At 39.2% G+C, this 23792-nt stretch overlaps 1 protein-coding gene across 2 annotated transcripts in view; it reads left to right on the top strand.

The window, feature by feature from the left end:
* brinp3a.2 (bone morphogenetic protein/retinoic acid inducible neural-specific 3a, tandem duplicate 2) overlaps positions 1-23792 on the top strand; it is a 42807-nt gene that overhangs the window by 11936 nt on the left and 7079 nt on the right. For both annotated transcript variants that reach the window (XR_006843641.1, XM_046392228.1), the window contains exons 2-7: positions 1235-1591; positions 14080-14270; positions 16608-16798; positions 21317-21422; positions 21664-21900; positions 23566-23788. Coding sequence is in view for 1 of the 2 variants with exons in the window: in XM_046392228.1 (XP_046248184.1) it covers positions 1371-1591; positions 14080-14270; positions 16608-16798; positions 21317-21422; positions 21664-21900; positions 23566-23788 (1169 nt within the window). In the remaining variant the exon portion in view is untranslated. The remainder of the gene's footprint in view (positions 1-1234; positions 1592-14079; positions 14271-16607; positions 16799-21316; positions 21423-21663; positions 21901-23565; positions 23789-23792) is intronic.

The following is a 23792-nucleotide window of genomic DNA, read 5'->3' as shown; positions in this document are numbered from 1 at the left end:
TGTGAAATGTTTAATTTCAGTGTGTTAGCAACAGCACAATATGAAATGGGAAACAATTTGCTCTAATGAAGAGTGAGATAAAAAGATAAAAATCTACACACACTAATTATAATTATAATCATATGAATCACTGAAGGCATCTGAGAGATTTAGATTCTTTTTTGTTTTTGTTTACCATTTTTTGTTTCACAGTTGTTTTCTTTTTGTGTTTTATTTCTTTTTTGTGGAATAATATTATGATTATGATTATTATGATGATGATGATTATTATGTAAAGTCTCATTCTTGTTTGGTTTACATTAAGTTGACAATGGAGTACAAATATTAAAATGTATTATTTGAGTCAACCTAATATTAGATAGATAGATAGATACTTTATTGATCCCGAGGGAAATTCAAGTAGTTTGTACTGATTAATACTGCAGGGAGGAGGCAAGGAGCCTCCCAGCATGTACTGGAAAATACAACTCATGAAGTCTTGTGTTATTGTGGTATTATTCTATTCTACAATATTTCTGGTTCCACATATCCTGTTGCTAGTGGGAGTGATGTTCTATGCCCAGTCTGTGATGTTCTCCCCCATTTTGTGTGGATGAAAAACAAGAGTGAGGCTGTCCATGAATCTGAAGCTTGGTGGCTTGGGACTTGGCTCTTCTTGTCCACATAATGAAGTCTCTTAGATCTACACAATAAACTCCAATTTGCTCTCAGTGAGGAGACTAGTGCTCGTATGGTTTGGTAATCTGAAAATTCTGTTTTTCAACTGCAGTGAAATACTGTTTTACATGGTCATAACTATACATAACAACTATAAATAATCCAGCAGGATATAAAGGAATTGAAATTAACCCCATCTTTATTATTATAATCTAGTAATATAATATACATTTTTTATGAAATTGGCCATTGAGCACAATGAGTGTTTTCATTTACTTCAATTACTTTCTGATGCTAATACTACAGTATTTCTACAGTGTGACAAATAGATCTGATTTACTTCTTCCACCACTGTTCAAATGTATTCTCCGTCAATACACAATTGATTAATGGATTGTGTAGCTCCCTGATCATGTCACAAGATTTCTGTGTAATGAACTCCCAAGAAACCAAATGAAAATTCACATGGAGCTGTTAAAGTTTGAAGGCTTTTTTGTCTCTATTGCATATCAATCTTTGATGCAGGATGTGGGTGTTTCGTATGTATCCTTATCTGTATGTTTGTGTTCTTGTGTAGGTGCTCCGGGGGCGTTGAGGTGATGCAGGTCCCCTGGTCATCCCAGTGGAGGAAGCAGATAATGAAGAGTGGCTTTGGCTGCTGAACGTCCCCCACCACCACCACCCTCATCCCTCCTTCGCTCCCTCCATCTCTGATGGCTCTATGGGGCGTCGTCAGCCTCAGCCTTCACTGCTGGGTGTGTTTGCGGTCTGTGGTAATAACAGCAGCAGCAACAGCCAGCCTCCCCAATGACAAGCCCGGGGGCCCCCTGGACTGGCTCCTGTCTGATAAAGGGCCTTTCCACCACTCCCCAGAGTATATCGACTTTGTGGAGAAGAACCGACAAGGTTTCTCCACCAGATACAAGATATACAGGTGAGTCATGAGTGCAGGATGAAGAGGCACTTTAGACTGCATCCAACAGCACTGCATCACTCCCACCCTAAGCACAACAAATACGGCCACAGTCACATCAAGCCGTCTCCATGGTTCTCCTCTGAGAGATCAGCAGTATGTAAATAAAGGCCACATGTGACATGATTATGTTAGTGTGTTCACATATTTAGATGAGTGTAACTCACAAAGTCATAGTATTTCATCCTGAGCCACACCCTGTACCATTATTATTATTATTATTATTATTATTGCTATTATTATTATTATTATTATTATTATCATTATCCTGTTTTGAAGCTGTGAGATTCAGCTAATTTAACAAACGGTTCATTGTTCATTGTAAGAACAGGCAATAATAAAGATACGTTTTCACACATCCAACTGTAAAACCACAACTTGAACAGCATAATATTTTCCATATAGTATATATTGTTTACCATAAGTACTATGTGTTGGCACAGCCATATCCCAGTTAAATGTTCCCAACCACAACTGCACAAAGGCTGAAGACCTCCATTACAGCTGCTCAACACCGTCACTGCAATAAACAATTTCACAATCATTATATTTATTATGGGTATATCTGTATGGAGCAAAAATCTTTTATATATGGGCCTTTGCAGTACAAATGAAATGATTCAGCATCATTCTTGGATGTTAAAACGCCTTCATTAATACTGGATTTTTCCTGTAGGTACTGGAACCTTATTAACAGTCAGCTGTTGAACAGATTTAGGGTGGGCTTTCTCACGACATATCTCAAACTGTGCAAGTCCTTACCTCACCCTTATTAAAACATGCTTGTGAAAATTAAATCGCTCACAATGAAAAGCACTGCAGTCAAACCAGGTGACATCGAATTAAATGGCAGAGATGAGAAAGCAAGGAACTGAACTTTGATCTTCCTTGTTGAATTAACTCACAAATGTACATCTGCTTTTAATGTGCTGGTTGTGGAGCAGTTGAGGACAAGGTTTCCAAAGGCATTTTGACATATATGTGTTAAGGTTATCTGAAGTGTGGCTACTGTAATGTGATGGTAGTGTTCACAGCTGTACCTGCAGAAGGTCTTCATGAAAACTAGATTTTTCTTTTCCCTGCTATCTTTTTTATTGTACTATCAAAGTGATGAAATGGAGAACACTGCATATCATATATGAGTGCACAGAGTGGACAATATGCAGGCTCATGGTTATGTCGTGGGTAGACTGCATTATTTTCCCCCGTGTTGTCATGCAGAAAAGGTTTCAGAAGATCATACCAACAGCCAGTGTTCACAAGATGTCTGGCACTGAATAAGGGTGTATTTCAAGCGGGTATGTTCCTATCAGCTGGCTCTATATCACATTCTGCTGCCTTACAAACCGCTCAGGGAGACACCTGATCAGGTGGGCAGCTGAAATATGTTGATTAGCACCAGAAAAAATGATGATTTTTCATGACAGCAACACAGTTTGAGGTATCGGCATGCGACCGAATTAGTGGAGATTATGTCGTGAATCATATCCTTCGTCATTTAGGGCGATGTTGTCCAGACTCCTGGAAGTAGATAGACAAGGTTCCTGACATCTATGGATCGGTCTGTGGATACTTTATGGCTTTGGTGAACAGTTGCTGCATTAGAGCTTTTTAATATTTCCTTCTCTGGCAAAAGGCAGTGAACCGGCAGAGCCGAGCTGCATGGGCGGCAAGATTAATAGTCTTATCATGTGGCCAAGTGATTAGTGAGCTCTTAGTACTTATTACTCTGCATTATCACAGAATCCCCCGAGAGGCTTCTGTCAGCTGCAAGGTTGTGTTTGAGGCTCTCTAGATTACCACAATGTGGCATTGATTAATAGTGATGATACTGAAAGGAAAAACTAACCTAAAAAGTAAATATCCTGTAAATCTTCCTAAATTGAAATTCACTTGGATTCAGTCCCATTTGATTTCAGAAAGGAATCCGAAGACAAGACGGATACAGCTGTGTGTAAGGCTCTGGTTTTGTGTTTTTGCAAATAATAGCTCGGTTTCACTGCCTGTGTTGGTGGGATGAAATGTGGTGGCGATTTGGGGAGCTCACACCTGGAGATGCCTCATAAAAAATTTAGTAAGGTTGTTTTATTAAATAAAAGTGTGCCTGTTGCCATATTTACTCATGAGGTAAAAAAATTCATCGCTATGCTCCTTCTGTGCAGCATCAGCCCTAAAATTTCCAAATCAAGCTCAGACCCTGATGCTCTCTGGCAGTGACTCCCATCCTTTCAGGCTTGTAGCCTTGCTACTCCCCCTCACCACCGTTTGAAACTGTTTGGGAGCTGTGAGCAGCCCAACCAAAGGCTAAGGCTTTCTTTACAGACTTTTTCATTTAAATAGGAGCGACGAGGTTTCATTAATCATATAAAAAATACTGTTTGCTTTTAGTTAAACAAAATATGACAACCTGCTCAATGCAGCGGTGCAGCCGCACAAGACAAACTTTGCTTGCATGCAATAAAAAGTTAGCAAACTTTTCTGATTTAGATAAGGAACCTTAGATAACCAAGATAACCTTTGATGAAAGAATAAGTAAACAAGATGGAGAATTAAACATTTGATTGCCACTGTAAATGCTTGTTTTCTACAGTTGATGAGGCATACGCATCAAATATTGATGTGTACTGAGTAAAAGGTGTATTTACTGAAAAATATTGTGGCTTGGAAAACATGTTTTTCACTGCAGAACTTTTAATTATTTTTGATTACTCTAAGATCAGTTCTTTATTTATTATATCAGCCTGGAATGTGAATTACTGTGCATTTCATAATAAAGTTTCATAATTAAGTTTATGCAAGTATCTTGGTTATTCTCAACTCTCACCTTGAAGGAGACAATGTAGACTGAAAGCTGACTTTTTCAAGAAAACACGCTGCTTCATTGCTGGAAAACATCCAACTACTTGAATGGTTATTTGTGTTGCATCTCTACATTGGAAGGGATTCAAAGGATTTCATAGCTGTTTGATGATCATGAAACTAATTTGTATTTAACGAGGATTACCAGAGATTAAAATTACTGGTAAATGTTCCTAATCTGACGGAAAAATATTGACAGAACAGAACAACTGTTTCTTCAGTTAATTACTTTACCGAAGGACAGAGATGTTAAGATATTATGAATTTTCTCAAAAATACATGTTTACCAAATGCTGTACAGGAAGTGGAAACATAAAGGGGGTAAAATAAGCAAAGTGAACCAATTAAGAGAGAGAACAAGAGAATTAAAAGTCTAAAAACTGTGCAATATCAGGATACAATTAAAAGTTTCCACATTAACACAAATAGAGTATGACAATAAAACAGGTGCTGTGTAAGTAGTTTGAGAAGGATGTTATTTTCCAATAAAACAACTGTTCACCATTGGAATCCAGTGAAACTGTGCTGCTGTTCTGTGATAAACCACTTTACTTTTAAAAGCAAATTTTTGAGTCTATATTGTATTAGATATTAAAAACGATTTTGGCAGAATATTATAAAAGAAAGAATAGAATAATTCAAATAGATCAAGGCAATCATTCCTGTTAAAAGCTCCACAGCAATTGTGCTGTAGCTGCTGTCAACACAGATGTTAAAATCATTGACAGTAAGTAATTGCTTTATATTTAAAATCAAGGACACCCTGTTGGTTTACAAAGGAGTAAATTACTGTAGATGGTGTGTCAGTAAGCATCACTGAGTGCCAACTCATAATGAATTTAAACAATGGGGCACTAATGATTATCTGCGATTAGTTTATTCTGAAAACCAAAGCACGTAGGACTCGCTCACCCTTTGAGTAACTTAACTTGATCAAAAGAAAGCTGCTTACTGTTTGATAGAAGAGCCACTTCAAGCACAATGAACGACTGCAGACTTCCCAAACCACAGGGGAGTCTGCAGGTGCTCTGAAGAAGGTTGAGGTGAGTGTTTTAGAGCAGACTCCCTCAGCGCTGCTTCTCAACATCCCACTGCTACATTCTTACTGATGTTCTTTGTCTCATCTCCTCACCTGAAATTCCCTCAGAGGGTTTTTGCAACCCCGACTTTCTTCTTGTGGTAAATAGACTGGAGAAAGAACAGTAGTAAATAATGGTTTATCCTCCTTTAGACATTTCTCCTCAACTCCTGCTTAAAATAATAGAAAAAGTATTGGTCTTTACACATTCTTATTTTTGAAGTCATAAGAGACACAAGATTAGACAGTCTACCCTAAATCAGCCACATTAATTGGCCAGTTTTAACTCAGTTCTCACTTTTATTCAATTTGTTAACACTGCAGGCTTTCTGCAATATCAGTCTAGTTGAGTTATCTTGCTAAAATTTTATTCAATAAAGATCATAAAAGGGTAAAAAGAGGTGATGATTCCAGTGTAAATGGAGGGAAGCATCATTATGGTTAACTCTATGCTTATTTCAGATTTTTAGCCACACTAGTGGCAAAAATGTTCTGCTCAAGGTATCTCAACAAATATTGGATGGATTGCCTTCAAATTTTAAACAGGCATTCAAAGGCAGGATAAACATTTGACTTTGAAACTTGATACAGTAATCAATGCCTGAATCAAACTGTCTAAATCAATGTAACTTTGGTTGATGACTACATAACTCATAACATTCCCATCAGCCTCTGATTTACTTTGTGGTTAGTATTAAATGTTAGCATGCTAACACACTGTCAAAGTGCTAGAAGCGAAAGTCACCAGATGTCTTTTAAGTTGTTGAAGACATTTCACCTTTCACCTTGATGGTTGTTGAAACTTCGTACCATCGTGTGAGTTGTTATGGTCACATGAGGCAAGTTGTGACTCATTAGTGAGTCGTTGTTTCACTCCATCATGTGAGTCGTTAGGGTCACATGAAGGATGGTGCGAATGGGGGCTAAACTGTTTGGGGAGGAATCTCAAGGCTGCACTATAGGTGGCTGAAAGTTGGTGTCTTCAGAATCAGAATTGTCTTTATTGCCATGTAAGTGAAGAGGTGTCACATTACTAGGAATTTGTCTTAGTGATTGGTGCATACATAAAATGTAACAATGAGTAACATACACTAAGAATAAGATGAAATAACATAAAATAGAATAAAGAAAAACAAAATAAAGTAAGATAAAGGAAAATAAATATGGTTCTGGAGGTAGTACAAGAGTGAGGTAGTGCAAGTAAGTGAGGTAAACAGTGCAAATGGTCAGCAGGTAGATCGTGACATGAGCATAAGACAGTGACTGTACTGAAGTAACCAAAGTGCAGAGCAGTATGTTAATCAGCTGGTGGTCAACAGTCCAACAGCAGAGGTGAAGAAGCTGTTCATGTGGCGTGAGGTTTTGGTCCGAATGGACCGTAACCTCCTGCCTGAAGGGAATTTCTCAAAGAGTCCATGTCCAGGGTGAGAAGGGTCAGCTGTGATCCGACCTGAACGTCTCAGAGTCCTGGAGGTGTACAGGTCTCTGAGAGGTGGAGGGCTGTAGCCGATCACCTTCTCAGCAGAGCGCACAGCATGCTGCAGTCTGTGCTTGTCCCTGGGAGTGGCCCCAGCATACCACATGGTGATGGAGGAGGTGAGGACGGACTCAATGATGGCCGTGTAGAACTGAACCATCATCTTGACTGGCACCTTGAGTTTCCTCAGCTGCCACAGGAAGAACATCCTCTGCTGGGCCCTTTTGATGAGGGAACTGATGGTCAGCTCCCACTTGAGGTTCCGGGTGATGGTGGTACCCAGGAAGCGGAGGGAGTCCACCATGGAAATGGAGGTGTCTGTCAGGGTGAGGGGGAGCGATGGAGCTGGCATTTCCCAAAAGTCTACGATCATCTCCACTGTCTTCTGGGTCCTCAGCTCCAGGTTGTTGTTGCCGCACCAGGACATCAGACGGTCCACCTCACTCCTTTAGGCAGACCCATCCCCATCCTTCTTAAAATGAGAGGTGAAATGTCTTCAACAATCTAAAAGATATCAGGTCGCCTTTGCTTCTAGCACTTTGACTTCTATGACCCAGACTACTGAGAACCTACACTGACATGCTAATACACAAAGATATTGCACATGCTAAACATTATACCTGCTAAACATCACAGTGTTAGCAATGTCATTGTGATCATACTAGCAGGCTAATGATAGTATTTGTGTAGCTCAAAGTACAGATATGTAGTAACATAGCTAATCCTGCTGACTTAATGCCATGCCACAATAAAATATTAAAAAAGTAACCTTCCCTGATTTGTACTTTTGCTGAGATTCTTTAGCAAACAAATCTGACACAGACTGTTTCACATTATTGTTTGTAGTTTATTATACAGATTTCTAAGAAACCATTTCACGAAGAGGATGAAAATTTAAACAGTTTTGCTGGTCCTAAAAGAACCACATTATGTTACAAACTACATGCAGCCAAAAAGGTACAAAGGCCAAAAAAATTATTGTCTCTGGAGATTCTGTGCTGAATACTACACACTGTGTTTTTTACATCAGTAAGTATCGGTGGCTGTTGCTGCGATTCAACAATATACTTAGACAGATAAATGTTTAGCTTTGACAAACAATCGTTTTTGGCAGTCCATGTTGGGTTGAGGGGCACATTGTTGGAAAGAGAAAAGAGAGCGAAGGGGATTAAAGACTACAATATTGTTTTTCTGGTCTGGTCTTCCTTGTGTGTAGTCCAGATCTCTGTTAAATCCTAATAAATGGAGGAGAAGATAGATTACCAGACGCAGGACTCTGAGTTACAATGCTTGAGCCACCTCAGCTATGATGGATTAATGGATTCAAACCAATTTATCCCTCTACTCAATTTCCCGCCTCTTACTGATAGAATTTGAAAGAATTTAACAAGTCATCTGAAGGAAATGAAACAGGGTTTGTGTTTTTGTGAATGTGCGCGTGTGTGTTTTGGCAGTTCACTGGACAGCATGCCCATTGCTTCCAGTGCAAACACAATGTGGGCCTTCCGCCTTAGCCACCTGTCCTCAGGAAACATTGCCAAGGGAAGGCTTCCATATTCACCAGGGTGAAGGCAGGACTGTTGACATGTATTTGGCCGCCTTCTAAACATACTGCATTTGGATAATGCATCTGATTATTTTTTTTAGGGGTAAGATTTCATTACAAATATCATTTGACTAAGGCAAATTCACTATGCTTGTTAAATATTATTAAACTGCTTAAGCATTAGGCCACATGCCCAAAAATAAATGTGGAAACCAAAAATATTAGAAGCACAGTGGTTGAAGAAGTATTTATAAATTATACTTAAGAACCAACACACCAATCTAAAAAATACTCCAATCTAAATAATTAAAAGGACTGCATTCTAGTCCTTTTAAGTGTTATCAGCTAAATACACCTTGAAGTCCCCCTCCAGTCAAAAAGGTGTTTTTCTTCTTGTTCCTACAGTTGAGTATTTGAGCTTCTCTGTGTACAGTGATGCATGCGAAGTGGCTGACACTTTATGGATGTTTTCACATCCATTCGCGTAAATTTCTTTCTCTGTGCTCAGTGAAAATCTGCCTTTAACAGTTGGAGCCTAGGACCATAATTTGTGACTTTGCAAACAGTTCAGAGGCTAATCCTGGCCCCATATTCAACATACAAAAGCATGGAGTGAAAACGCAGACACTGAGAATGGACTTTACAGTGAGGCAGAAGACATCTTGTGTCCACCAGTTAAACTTGTGAAATGAGAAACATTTTTGCATATTCATATATTCTGCAATTTTTACTGAGAGAGAATCGATGCCACTTTAAGGATTTTAATGTGGTAATCATACTTTCCATCTAAAACCACATGAGACACACACACACACACCTGAGAATTTTTATATATACACGTGTGGAGGGGAATTTTATGCACCTACATTAAAAGCATTTCTTTTCTTCCACAAATGGATCTTGTAAATGGGCACATTATATGACCCTATAAGACTGCTACTAATTCATCAATTCACAGGTAGCGGTTTACGTTTGTCACTGTTTAAGGTGTAGCTCATATTAAGTATTTTATATAGTTACTGTAGGTATATTTCAGTTGGGGTTGGACTCCTTCCAAAGATAAGTCTGAGAGCTTGTGAGATGATGAATTGGGGAGGAAAGAAGAAGTTCTGCTTCACAAATTTGTATTTATATTTTGGATTTTCCTATTATCTTTCTTTCTTTTTGTGAAATATTAAGTAGCTTTACCTATTTGGGCCTTATTTACAGTTATTTAAATGTAAATTTTTGAGAAGGGAAATCATTCTTTGCAAGGGTTAACAAATTAAAGACATCTGACAAAAAAGAACTTATCCCAAACACTGTATTTTTTTAAGCTCATGTTTATTACTGTGAAGTAAAAAGTAAAATAGTTCCCTAGGACTAAAAGTACAGTACTTGATGTATTCTTCGTGTATGTGTTGGAGCAGCCAATAAAAAAGTGGTCTCTTTAAATTTGGAGAAGATCAACAACTCAAACAACTGGGCTATGATAGCGTCCACAGAGTTAAATTGATGAAACTGATGTACCTTGACGAAAAGGAGCAATGAAATTGATAATAATAATGACTTAGCTGGTTGTGGGGAGGATTGCAGCCCCTAAAATCAGCTTCTGTGGTGAATCCCATTTCATTTCCTCCTCCTCCCTGCAGGACGAACCATTTGGTCTATCGGGGGTTTAAGATAAGACAGGGCTAGCTTATCACAGTCAACGATAACTGAAGAAACGTACGACAGCGGGGATTTGCGAATACTCTTTCTATACCTGTTCCCTGCCCTCCTCCCCTCTCTGTCTTTTTCTCTCTCTTTCTCCCTCTCTCACCCCCTGTATATTCCTCTTTTTCCGGAGAACGTGCTATGGCTTTGAACTAGTGCTCTTTCGCTGCAAAGTGGAACTCAAGAGACACAATGTCCCATTTGAAGAGGTCATTTATTTGTATGGCATGAAATGAGGTGAAGATTAATAGCTACACTAGATATATATCTGTGCTAGAGATTAGTCAAAGGCTTTGTCTGAATACTACAGTGTCAGCAAAAAGGTCAGTGGGTACTACATATCCATTTAACATCATTATGTTTACTTCACAGGCTCTGCCTACAGTTTCTGCTTAATATTGTGTTAATCAGTGTCTTGTTTTGTGATTGTATAACCCAACTGAAATCAATGTGTGTTGCAAGTGTGTGCCACCAGCTTGTTCTAACGTTTGTGTGCAGCAGTTTGAATTCTCTGGGATTTACGCTTTGTATCATTCAAACATCTGGGTGTTCGAGCTTTCCTCATTACTCCTGGTTTAATGTGATATATACCCTTTCAAAAGGCCACACTCCCTCCATCCATCATCAGCAGCCAAGGTTGTTCAACTTGTCCTGATTACAGCAGTCAAGCTTTTATTTTAGAGACAGAAAAGTGCACGATTTGAGTGATATGACAGTGCAGTTCACATAAATTCATTGAATGTTTATTCCCTGCCACACGGTGAAGACTGACAAAAACAATCCCTCAGTTACGACAATCGATCATGTACATTCCTACATGATCCCTTCAAAGGGTTTCGACTGTTTTCCATAAAGCATCAGGATGTAGCCCGTCAAAAAACTTTTAAACAATGTGCTCTGTAAAAAGGCAAAAGGCTCTTTGAGGAGCATTTTTCCTCAAAGAGCCTTTTGCCTTTCTTCTCATATGAACATGATTATGTGAGTAAATTGGGGGCAGAGCCAGGCAGACTGCAAAAATTGGCACCGCACTTCAGTAGCCTCCCCGAGAAATTTCAAAGTAATCACAGCCGATCTGTTATAATTACAGCTGTGATATCTGTCTGTGAATTCATAACTGTCACTTTATACAGTCATTGCCATGCCGATTTGTGACGGAGAGAAAGTGTTTTCAAAAACAAAAATAATATTGCCCCTGGCCTTATAACTGAGTTGTACTTTTTTTAAACATCAAAGATAGTTGTCATCTTCAAACAGTAATTTTTGAAAGTACATATTTAATTAGTCGTAGTTACAGACACTAAAGTAGGTTATTTCTCTGTAGGTGGCTTTCCTTATGTGTATCTGTTTAGTTAATATTCACTCCAAACCAATTTGATTTTAGATTACCTTAATTCCAATCCACAGACAACTGATCTTTCTTTATTTGAGCTGTTCTCACTTTAGGACTTTTGGTGAAACTGTGGATGAGCCATGCTGCTCATCTCATTAGATTCTTGAAGTATACGAGGCAAAACTTCCTTTGCTAACAAAAGATTTAATGAAGAACATAGTACTTTCTAGACATATTGAAAAGTATGTCTTCTGGGGATCCAAATGTAATAAAATCCTTTATACCAAAACATCCCGTGGGTTTTTATGTCCTTTATGCCTCTAAAAAGGAAATGTCAACGTATTACCTTTTCCCTCTATAAATACTCAAAACCCTGTAGACTTCATAAACTATGTAGAAAAAATATTGCATATATCACACACACACACACACAAACATGGCCATAGCCATTTTATGTGTGTGTTTAGGAGCTTGTATCTGTACACATGACTGGGGCTATCTGCTAAAATCTAAAATATTTAAATAAACAAACACAAACACATGTTAGCATTGTCAATGTGAGGATGGTCTATGCTACAGTGACAGCCTAACAGAGCTGTAGACTCAGTCTTTTGTGCAATTACCAATGAAAAGTATCGTCACTTTTATATCAGAGCTCACAGCTCAGCTTCTAACTTTCTGATTTAATTTTATCTCTGCTTTCGCTCCATTGGTGATTGACTTCACACTCTTAGGGGCTTCCATAGAGCTTTACAGTCATTAGTGCCTCGGATCAAAACCAAAAAGATGAAATGAGTTACTTTCTGCTATCAGTCTTCTCATACTGGCTGTGCTGAGAGGGTGTCAGTGCTGGCTGCCATGAATGTAACATTATGTTGACCAGAAAGAAACAGAGATAGAATAATGGATCATTTAAAACTATGTGATTAATTTATTTCTGCATCAAACAAATAAGAGAGTTTTTCTGTTTTGTTTTTTTTTTATCTCAGTGAACTAAAATGTCTCAGATTCTGAAACTCTTAAACTGTGACATTCAGAAACTTTGCAGAGCTATGCTGTTCAGATGAACGATGCCAGGTACACCTCTCAAAACACAATATTCTCTGCGTAAAATTTGTACCACCAAATTCCAGACAAACAAAACACATGTAAGTCTAATTTTAATTCACAGCATGCTCTCTGCAAGCTGATGGGGAGCTGCAGGTCTGGGAGCATACAAAGATGATCTTTGAAGGACACTTCATGTGGAAACTAAAAGCCTTTAACTTTCACTTGTAGAAAAACTTTGTATGAGTCAAAGCACTGCCAAGTGGAAGATCAGTTCACAGAGCCGTGCCTTGGGCAAATGTTGGACAAAAATGCTAGACAAAATACGTGCAAAGTATGTGGCTTTGGTTGATTGAACATCCATATGCTTTGGCTTACCCTGCTGCCTTTGACATATCTATATTTTTTCCTTCTCATAATGTGTATGTTAGGTCTTCACATGAAAGTAGAAAGTCACAGTAGCGTAAAAGCTGTATGAGGGAGATAGGAAAGAAAAAAGTCCTGCCGTAACAGCAAGTTTCAAAGAAATTCTGCTCCTTCCTGGTGTCTAGGCTTCCACCATTGTGTATCGTGCATTGTGTTATCATCTTAAAGTGGTCATATGCCACCAAATGTGAATATGTTCAGCTATTATAATCCATGAATCATTAGGGATTCACGTAAACACTGAATATTAGCTGCACTCGTGGATGCGGTTAGATATATTCATTGTTAAAAGGAAACTGAGTCTTTTGTTCACAATGCTTTCACCATTTTCGTGCCATTTTTGCTCCCACTTTTTCTGTCTCATTACAAAATATGTTCTCTGTTTGAGCAATGGGGCCATTTCTTGTATCACCTTCTACTTTATTCATTTCGATGTATATCTCTGTCATGATGGGGCTATTAAGGAAAACATCTGTCAGCTGTGTAGTAGGAGCACCTATCTGTCCCAGGTGACAGTCATGGTTACAGATGATACCACATTTTTGTCTGGATGGTTTTTTCCCCCGCATTCTCTCTTGCTCTCTTTCTTGCCTTCTCCAGCTTAATCTTTTTAGCTTAGTCTCTTTCTCATTCTCTCTTTCTTTCTCTGTCAACTCACTTTCGGCATTTTTGTTTCTAAAGCCAGTGTCGGCATGGTCGAGGGATTTCTTACATTGCAGATGCACAGAGGGACCTAATGAATTGAATTCACTGTTCTGTCTCTCTCTCCCTTTTCTCGTTCTGTCGCTATCTCTTTCTCTTCTTGTTAATTATTCAAGTTACGTACTCAGATGTAGGCAAATTATCTACCAATGTAATGTTGGTATATTGTAACAGACATTAATTGATATATCATGGCAATTCTCCTATACCACGCTCTTAAACAAGCTCCAACATTAATACAGTTTATGGTTATGTTGTTGTTTTTTGTTTCTTCTGTCATTCCTTCCAGGGAGTTTGGGAGATGGAAGGTAAACAACTTGGCAGTGGAAAGGAGAGATTTCTTGGAGTCTCCGTTACCTCTCACTCCTGAGTTCATCAGGAACATTCGACTCCTGGGCCGCAGGCCCACTACCCAGATGATCACTGACAATCTGATCAGGAAGTATGGGACACACTTCCTGTTGTCAGCCACACTGGGAGGTAAACAAAAACAAGTTTTTTTTTATTATTATTATTGTGTATAGGTTGATTACATTGTTTAGATACACTAAGGTGATATTAGGCATTGGCAAATATTTGGAATAAAGTGTGGAGAATAAAGTTTCTCACTATGTCGTGCACCTTCAGATTATCATTTTAAGCTTTACATTCTGGCACAGCAGAAGAATGAATGCAAAAGACACTTACAAAAATTATTATAATCTTTGGAACAATGGGTTCTTGATTTCAGACAGATGTAGATAAAACCTATATTTTCATCTTTAGCAAGCAGCCATCAATTTTGCTGAACAAAATGGTTCAGATTGCTGGCAGACTTTATCATTTGTAACCAATCAGATGATTGTGATGAACTGTGTGAGTTGGTCGAAAACATTTTGGTTGATTTTTTTTTTTTTTTTTTTAATGTTTAAACTGACTTGATTGAAAGCCGTGCAAAAACAGTTACATCGCTGTAGATCACAATGCAACAATAATGTAAAAGAGATGATTATGTGAAGTCATCATGCCTCACTAGCTGATGAGTCATGCAGAAAACACAGAAATTAAAACATGTTCCAACATAAAGCTAATTAGTGTATGTCAGAATTACTAGACTTAAGTAACATATATAATTTATGTTGATAAAAGCATTTAGAATTTGCTCTTTCAGATGCTGCATTTGGAAATAATAAATAACTCAGTCATAGACAGTAACTGAATAACACATCACAGCAAAATAATATGGCACAGGCTGCTCAGAATCACTCTTCAGAGATGTATGAATAAATGTTAAAGCTGTTATATGACCCTGCACTCCCAATCACAGTCACTCCTTTTGGTTTTCTGCAGCGTGATGAATGAACTCGTATTAATTGTCCTCAGAGTGAAGTAAGAAGAACAGGAAAAAAACTAATTTAGGATGCCAGAGAGGCCCAGACAAGCCTTGCAAAGCAGATTTACTTCTACATAGCAACACTTGTCAATGACTTCAGACCTGACTTGCTTGGAAAAGGCCTCCGTTGTGAGTGGCTGAATGTAATGCAACCCTATGAGCTGCCTGAGCTGATGCAGCCCCTCACACTGGCTCTCAGCCAGCGCTTAGTGGTATGAAGAGAGGAGAATGAGGAGTTTGCCTTGGATTGTAGCCAGAGATATGCCTCTGTGGTTCTGAATAGATTGCCTCTGTGTTCAGAAACATATGGACTTAATGAAATTAATAAATAGATTGTGATATTAAGAGGGTGCCCTTCAGCAGCTGGGGAAGAAAGGCAGTGGGTAGAAAAATGGCCCTGAAGCATTAACACTGCATTATGCTGAGAAATATGATGTGCAGTGTCTTGGGGACTCTCAAGCAAAGAGACTGTGTTGCACCATGGCCCCTAGACTTATGAAGTGCTGATTGCTATGATCAGTGGCTACCGGTTCAGGGTGATGTATCTTATCCTAATTGTGGTCAAGTGACTCTGTGCTTCTGAGGCTCCTGGATGGCTGCTCCTGTGCTCTCAAACACCAGAAATTTAGGGCGTAGCGTCTTTCACACATAGTTCCCAGCACATTACTGGGATTAACCTTTCAGGCACCGCTAGCGTTTTTCAGTGTTCTCACATCCGGGAACATTTCCGTCTTTCTCCTTTTCACACAGTCCAGCAGATGGTGGTAATGAAATATTCTTGAAGCCAGCCATGATAAAAACTCAACAGAAGTCAGCGGAGTATGATGGGTTTGCTTGCTCACACATGAATGCGTCTGTCATCAGACCAATATAACCTTATACGTGCTTGTCCCTGCAATGTTACTATTTAATTCACAATACATCACCACCAGCATTTTCACTGAAATGTTACTAGATCCTGAGGTGGCGGTAAAATTGGCAGCACAGATTTCCCCCGAATATTGATTCCTGCTCCCATTCAGGCCCATAGAGGAAACATTCCTAAACATTTCAGGGGTAGATTGCACATGTGAAACGGCTTTATGTTTCTCTCCTGGAGCAGAGCAGGAGGTGGGCTTATTATGTGTTACTTTGTAGATTAATTGGAATAATTCAAAACAAAACTAAAAGCAAACAAACAAAAAACTATCATAGGCAACGTGCCACCATGAAAACAGAGGTAAATGAAGGTACTCAAACTTTATAAAAATAATTAGTGAGAAGTGCAGTGCATAAACACCTCAGCATTAGTGCTGATAAAACACTTCAGATGTTAACTCTTAGATTTAGTGAGGGAAGTCTTCCTCAGCCTTCAGCAAGCTAAACGTGAGATTATACTCAGAAGCCATTAAGAGTTAGTGATAGTGTGGAATTATTTAACAATGAAATGTTATGTTCCTGTGCAGGAGAAGAGGCCTTAACAATATTTGTGGACAAGAGGAAACTGAGTAAGAAAGCGGAGGTGAGCGATTACTCGGGGAACTCCTCCACTGTGACTCTGGAAGCTCTGCACCAGCTGGCTGCCTCTTACTTCATTGACAGGGAGAGCACTCTGCGCAAGCTGCACCACATCCAGATCGCCTCCACTGCCATCAAGGTGACCCCTTCGTATCTCTTATTGCTGTGTTCTCGGGGTGCAATTTGGAGCAATATATTCCATTCTCTTTCTTCTTCCATCAACCCAAAATCAAGTCGTTATATATGACAATAAACTGAGATTATCCTGAGTTACAAAGTCGCAGGGCTGGTGCATTACTGCGTCTCCTGTTTCTTTGGAAACCTTTTGTTTTCTCTGATACTATAATATCTGTAAACATCATATATCTAAAGTGACCACTGGAGACATGCTGTATGGGCAGCTCATTGCAACATAGCAGCCTGGTCAGAATGCTCACAGAATTTAAATAAGGAACTAAGTAGCCAAGTTCAGCAAAATTGGGTTAAAAAACTATAACTGATAAATTACAATAGAAATTACACAAAAGTATTTTCTTTAATAGCAGTAAGGAAGGGCTGCATTTTAAGAGGCCTAGAATCACAAACATAAAACCTTGTGCTCTTGTCTCTTTTGTTGTGGTCCTTTGTTACCAAACATCAGACTGGCTTTGATTGTAAACATGAGCTTGCACAAAATCACAGTACATGATTTCAGGGTTTTAGGATTTAAGATTTACCTCTCAGTGCCATCTGGAGCTGCCATAACATGGGATGCTGCCCAGAGAAGCTTCATTTGAAATCTTTCTTTAAATGAAATCCAAGCATAATTACCCTAACTGGAAGTGATATGATGTGATATTCTGTCCTGTAGAGAAACATCCAAATACATGATGTCTCAGGCATTTTTAAATGTGTAAATGAGTTTGGAGAATAAGCAGTAAATATGTCACATTTGGCATTTTACCACAGTCCCACAAGACTTATTGGAACATAATGACAATATTGAAAAATTCAAGAGATTTTTAATGTGCCTGTCTCAGCAACATAATTGCAACACAAAGCCTTGTAGCATGGGCCATCAAGAGATGATGAAATTAGAGCTGCAACTATTAGTCGATTAATTGAACAAATTGTTCATCATTTCTATCATTTTTCAAGCAAAAATGTCAAACATTTGCTTGTTCTTTGGGTTTTGGACTATTGATTGGACAAAACATTACTTTTGTCTCTGGAAAATTGTGAGGAACATTTTTCAATTTTTTCATGTTTTTTAGACTAAACCATTAATTGTACAAATAAACAGCACATTAATTCACAATTAAAAAATAATTGTGACTCATTAAAGATCACTACTCGCACTGTGTAATTCTAATTTCAAGTTTAAATTTGTCAGTCACTTCTGGGTGTCATTTGCAAAGTAGAAAACTGCATCTCTAAAAATTCAAACATGTAGTTTTAGATGCAATTTCCTAGATGTAATACAATGATCAGCGGTGAAGCGGAAAATGATGCTTTTTATCAGCCTGCTTGTGATGAGATATGATCTTCAGCTGCCGCAAGCACACCGAGTCTGGAGGAAGCTCTGTGATGTGCACATATGGTGAGGGGAAGATAAATGAATCTTGTGAAACACAGCCCGTGACAGGTTTCTGCCTCCAGTTGTCACCTTCAGGTAGCATGGGGTTAATAGGGCTACAGAGGGGAGGGTGACCCTCCTTTCTGCCTTTTTTTCATTTCTCTGAACACAGTGGTAGTCAGCTTGTGAAGTGTGGCTTCCTCTGCCATAGCAGAACATGAATCACACTCCCTGTACTTATATCAAAGCTCTGTCCTCTCACTACATTGTGTTCAGGGAGGCTTGGGTATTTCTTTTGCAGCTAAGGTGGGCACATCAGAGGTGCAGAGGCAGATGCTTTTGTGTGTTTCATTTCTTGGGAATTAGGGTTTTTCTGTAGCTACAGAGAGGAAGAGAGCATGCTTTCATGCTCCAAAGGCAGTGATCGGGCGTAACTGACAGGTAGGAAGTGGAAACGGGAGAAACTCACCGCCATCAATGCTACAAAGTGAGTCAAAGGAGCGATAGATTCCCCCACACCTGTGCATCGTTTCCACAGGGCGTTGACCCACACAGCAGTGGAACAGATACAACTAAGCACTCCACTGGATGAATTTGAAATCGAACAAGTTGGGGAGTGAATGAAAGAGGGCTGGTGAGGCAAAGGCCCCCCTGCTGTCTCCATGCAAAGGGGAAATTGAAGCTCATTTTAGAGTAAAAGCCTGTTACTGTTGTGGTGTGAAGGGGGTTTGCTTTGGAAATCTGGGCTCACTTTAAGAAGTCACGGTGCAGAGCTGAGTCTGTAATCGGATCGGCTTGTTTCTACAATGACTAATGACTCCAGTTGTTCGAGAGCGTCAGGGATCATTTTTGTTACGATTTGAGAATTTCCCAGACTAAATTGATTGCAATATCCTAAACTGACTCAGGCCATATTCGCCAGCTTGTCTGCACACAGCGATGAACAAGGCGACAGACTTGAACAAGGAAACCGCTGGAGTCTCTGGTTTCATATTTTAGTGTATTATAAGTGTATTGTGTTGTCATTATGGTGGGGAAATACATTTTTGTGTCCCTTGACTCAATCGATTGTTGTCTGGACTATCACAGACTACATAGACTGCTAACTTGATCATCTATGATCACACTTGAGCCAAACTTTATTTTTGCAGCATATTTCTGGCATAAAGACACAATAACAGCAAAGCAATCTAAAAAACATAAAACACAAACGTACCAAGTCAAGTTTCCACATGTCGACACACGCAGAAACGCAAAGCTAAATTTAGCATTCAATCAGATGAGAGTGTGAAGCCCTTATCACCAAGTCTGTGGTTTTCAGCCTCATTGTTTAGGTTTTGCAGCTCACAACTTTTCAGTCCCATTAGTCTCATAAAGTTAAAGGTATGAAAACTGTTGTTAAAGTATGAAAAGTAAAAACACTCATTGCGCAGTATAATGTCCCTTGCCAGTGTTTTACTTAAACTTACTTACTTACTTTACTTATGTTTTTGGACTTACAGTACTGGAGCATTAATGTATATGGTTTAATGTTGAGCTCAATTTAACTAGTTTTGACTAGCTTAACTACTGTTGGGTAGCTGAATGTACAGCAGCCACTTAACATGTCAGTGCTGTAAAGAAATCCAGTATCTTTGCTGGCAACCAATGTGTTAACCACAACAACCAATACAATGAGACCAAATATGTCAGGTGGTGTCTCTACTGCCCTCTTGTGGCCCAAAAAGACATCTAAATTCCTCTGGCAGTTTATTTCAAAAACCAGGACACATAATTTACAAAGGTTTGTTCTTTGGAAGTGTCTGTTAAAGGTTTGTTGCAGTTCAGAAGATTTAAACCACTTACTCATCTGCTGTTTGTGGCCAAGATCAAAGATTTCCTCTTCCTATGTTTCTCTTCCTGCCACTCTGCTGTGTGAATGAGTCAGTGAAATACCTTGAGCTCTGTGACACCTGGACTACAGGTTCACGCCATGAAATAAAAAAGAAAATACACCAAAGAAAGGCCCAGACCTTCCACAGAGCACCAGCCTTTGCTTCATTCCATCACCCAGCCATGTGCCAAGATACAGGTGGCCAATAATGTCCTATTAAGTATTTTTAATATACCACAATGCATCCACAGTGAATAGCAGCTGCTATGCAAAACGGAAATTGAATGCACTGCTCATCAGTCAACGTTTTGCCATATGGCATATCGTATGGCATATCAAATAACTCCTTATATGGATTCAATATTCATGTGGTCTGAAACCCAGGATTGTACTCATTTCCTCACACTCATATCAGGATTAAAATCCCTCATGAGGGAAACAAGGGATTTATAATGTGATATAAATATTATAGTTGAAGAATTGCTCTCAGATTATCTTTATTTTTTTCCCATTCACAGAGGATATTTATTCTTCAGCTCACAAACCCCTTTCTTCTGGATTAGGCTTTTGATTAAAGGACCCCACAGTGAGTTTTCACTTCCCTGCAGCACCGACTTCATACGAGTTCCCAAGCCCTTCAGCCCTCTATGATTGTGTTACTGATCGAGTGACCCTCATTGTCTCGCCTCATCCATCTGTCACTTTACACCAACTGTCCTCTGACAAGTCTGAACAGGACAAATCGCAGAACAAAATTTGGTGTCCGAAAACCACAAAGAGAGAAAAATGAGAATCAGTTAGATGCTCCCTGCTGCATCATAGCAAGTAAAAGGAGAGCGCAGAAATGAGACCCCGACTTGCAAACGAGGTGGTAAAGGGCTGCTTTGCTGGTGCTTCAAGGTCAACCGAAATGCTTTTTAAAAGAAACATTTTAGTATTCTTCCAGAAAAATGAGTGCAGCAAAGGACTCTTTCAGTAATTTAGAAATGTCTTCATGAGTTTACACTGATTTTTTTTTCTTTTTCACATTCAATTGATTATGTGAAAAGTGCTCACACAAACAATTATTTTCCTGGTTTCCCTCAAATTAATTTTGGATCTGAAATTTAGAAGTACCCTTTAAATTTATTGTGTGCAAAGAAATAAAATCATACACTTGTTCTAAATGGATGTTGGGGAGAATTTATAATTAAGATTTTTTATATATATATATATTTGTTGTTGCCCAGGTGACAGAGACCCGCACCGGTCCTCTTGGATGCAGTAACTATGACAACCTTGACTCTGTTAGCTCTGTGCTGGTTCAGAGCCCTGAAAATAAAGTCCAGCTGCAAGGTTTGTTAGATTTTTATTTTTTCTTACCATTTTATCCTGATTGTCATATTGTAGTTTTAAAGCTCAAACATTCCTCTGAAAGGTGTAGGCTCAAGGGAGAAGGAGAAGGGTAAATATAGAGATTTATAGATTTCATTAAGTAAGTTATAAGCTCAGTCAGCACGATACTGAATGACACCTTCACGATCACTCCCCAAGTTCACAGTTTGATGACGGTACTAAACCCAGGCTCGTTTTACAGGCTTGCAGGTGATCCTTCCAGACTACTTGAGAGAAAGTTTTGTTCAGGCTGCTCTCAGCTACATAGCCTGTAATGGAGAGGGGGAATTTGGCTGCAAGGACAATGACTGCTGGTGCAACTGTGACCCTAAGTTCCCAGAGTGTAACTGCCCTTATATGGACATCCAAGCCATGGAGGAGAGCCTGGAGAGGATCACAGAGACATGGGGGATCCTCTACAAGGAGTTCGAGGAATCAGGTAAAAACAAAAACCAAAAAAAAACTAAGGGATTCTCTCTTTCTTTAACACCACATTCCTCATCTAAATGCAGGAAAGTCAAACTTTTAGAGGATAAATCATTCACATCACCGGGAGTGAGGATGAATTCAAGTGTTTTATCTGCACCGTTAAATCTGAGTGAGGATCCTATATGTTCCTCCCTATTCTATGATTTATAGGTGAGCTATAATAGCTGGTTGTGAATCCTGGGCCTTGGCACACTATCTGCATAGAGCAAATTAACAAGGCGACAGGACCGGATTAAAAAAATCAACAGCTTTAGGCTCAGGTAGTTTACAATATGTCTGGAGCAGATTAATCAGCTATAAAACCCATTTATTGCAAGTCCAGCTTTTCATATCACCAGGGAAACAGTCTGAGAGGAAGCTCCTAACATAATGTTTGGTTATTATTGCTGTGCTCGGTCACCCTGCCTCGGTGATTATTACTCAGGTGAAATCAAAATGGATGTCTTTTTTTCCACGCCTCAGATTCGGCTGAAATATCCCTAAGTGCAATTACTTTCAAAGTTTATGTTTTAATAGCTGTGTGTGAAGTGAGGGCAGGAGCGTGCTCAGAATACAGATACCTGCAAGTGTCATAAATGTGTCCTTCTGCTAGGGACAGCACAGATGTCTAGCTCGCCGCTTTACCAAGATACCAGGAAGTCTTCTAACCACTGACACAGATGGAGATCAAACAGTAACTTCTCCCTAGAATCAACACAACTGTTAACCTTGAAACAAATGGTGAGAAAAAAAGACATAATAGGAGAACCCAGTCTGTAGCTCATTGTTACAGCTGTCCTTAAAGAGTATGTGACTGTCAGGGTTGGGTAGTAACAGATTACGTATAATGTAGATTATGTAGTCAGATTACAAAAATAAGTATCTATAATCAGCTCACTTTTAAACTACTTTTAACTTAAAAGCAAGCACAAGTCCATAAAGCAATGACAGTTGTAATGTTTTCATTTCCTTTCACACTGAAAATGGGTGATGAGCATGTTGAGTAAGTGCCGCTCTTACGAGAGCAAACTCCTCCATGTGGCCTTTTTTTTCTTTTTTCATTTCCTTTCTGCTTTGCCGTCTAAAAACAAAATGTTCGAAGGGACTTTCTAAAGCACCACCTGCCAGATGCTTTTGCCAAACTCAAGTGCTCCAAATTTCATGTTTCTAGCCCAAATAGAAAAGGCTACCAAGGCTTTTTTGCCATTTCAAAGACTCCCTCAGATGCTACTGAGCCATCGTTTGCCTTAAACCAGAGGACACAACAGGTACACATCCTCTGCGTTTTATTGCATCCCACAGTCCAATGTACACAAGTCAGTTGTTTAATGAGGTGATGCTTGTCAAGCCATAAAGTCGGGAAGTATCACGTGAGCACATTGTGTGTACCAGGCATTTGGCCATCATTGGCCATTATAAATATATTATATGGAGCCACTGCAGCATGTTGATAAGTAAACACAGGACAGAAAAAAATCAAAGTCAGTGAAAGACTACATGCATATATTTACTTTGTCCATGATAAGTGTTGAAGTAAACTGTTACAACTTATCCTGCAGTGTAATCCATGTATGCCAACAATCCTGTTGGAAATAAACTGATGGAATACAGCTTCTGTGTTTCATTTCTGTGACAGATGAATTCAAAGCGTTCTACGCCAGGCTGCCCCAGAACTACTTCCTGAATGTGTCCACCATCCAGCACTTGTGGTCGATGGACAGCGTGTTCCAGTGGCGATATGAGCAGCTGGAGAACAGCATGCGCGTCCTCTCCAGACGAGCCCACAGAGTCATCTTCAAGCTCTTCAGTCTCAGTAAGAGATGTCACCGACAGCCCCAAGTCCGCCTACCAAGAGAACGGTGA

The sequence above is a fragment of the Scatophagus argus genome, chromosome 6, assembly GCF_020382885.2.
Source record: "Scatophagus argus isolate fScaArg1 chromosome 6, fScaArg1.pri, whole genome shotgun sequence".
Taxonomy (NCBI): Eukaryota; Metazoa; Chordata; class Actinopteri; family Scatophagidae; genus Scatophagus; species Scatophagus argus.
Note: the sequence above shows the minus strand (reverse complement) of the source record. Positions and strands in the feature narration are given on the sequence as shown.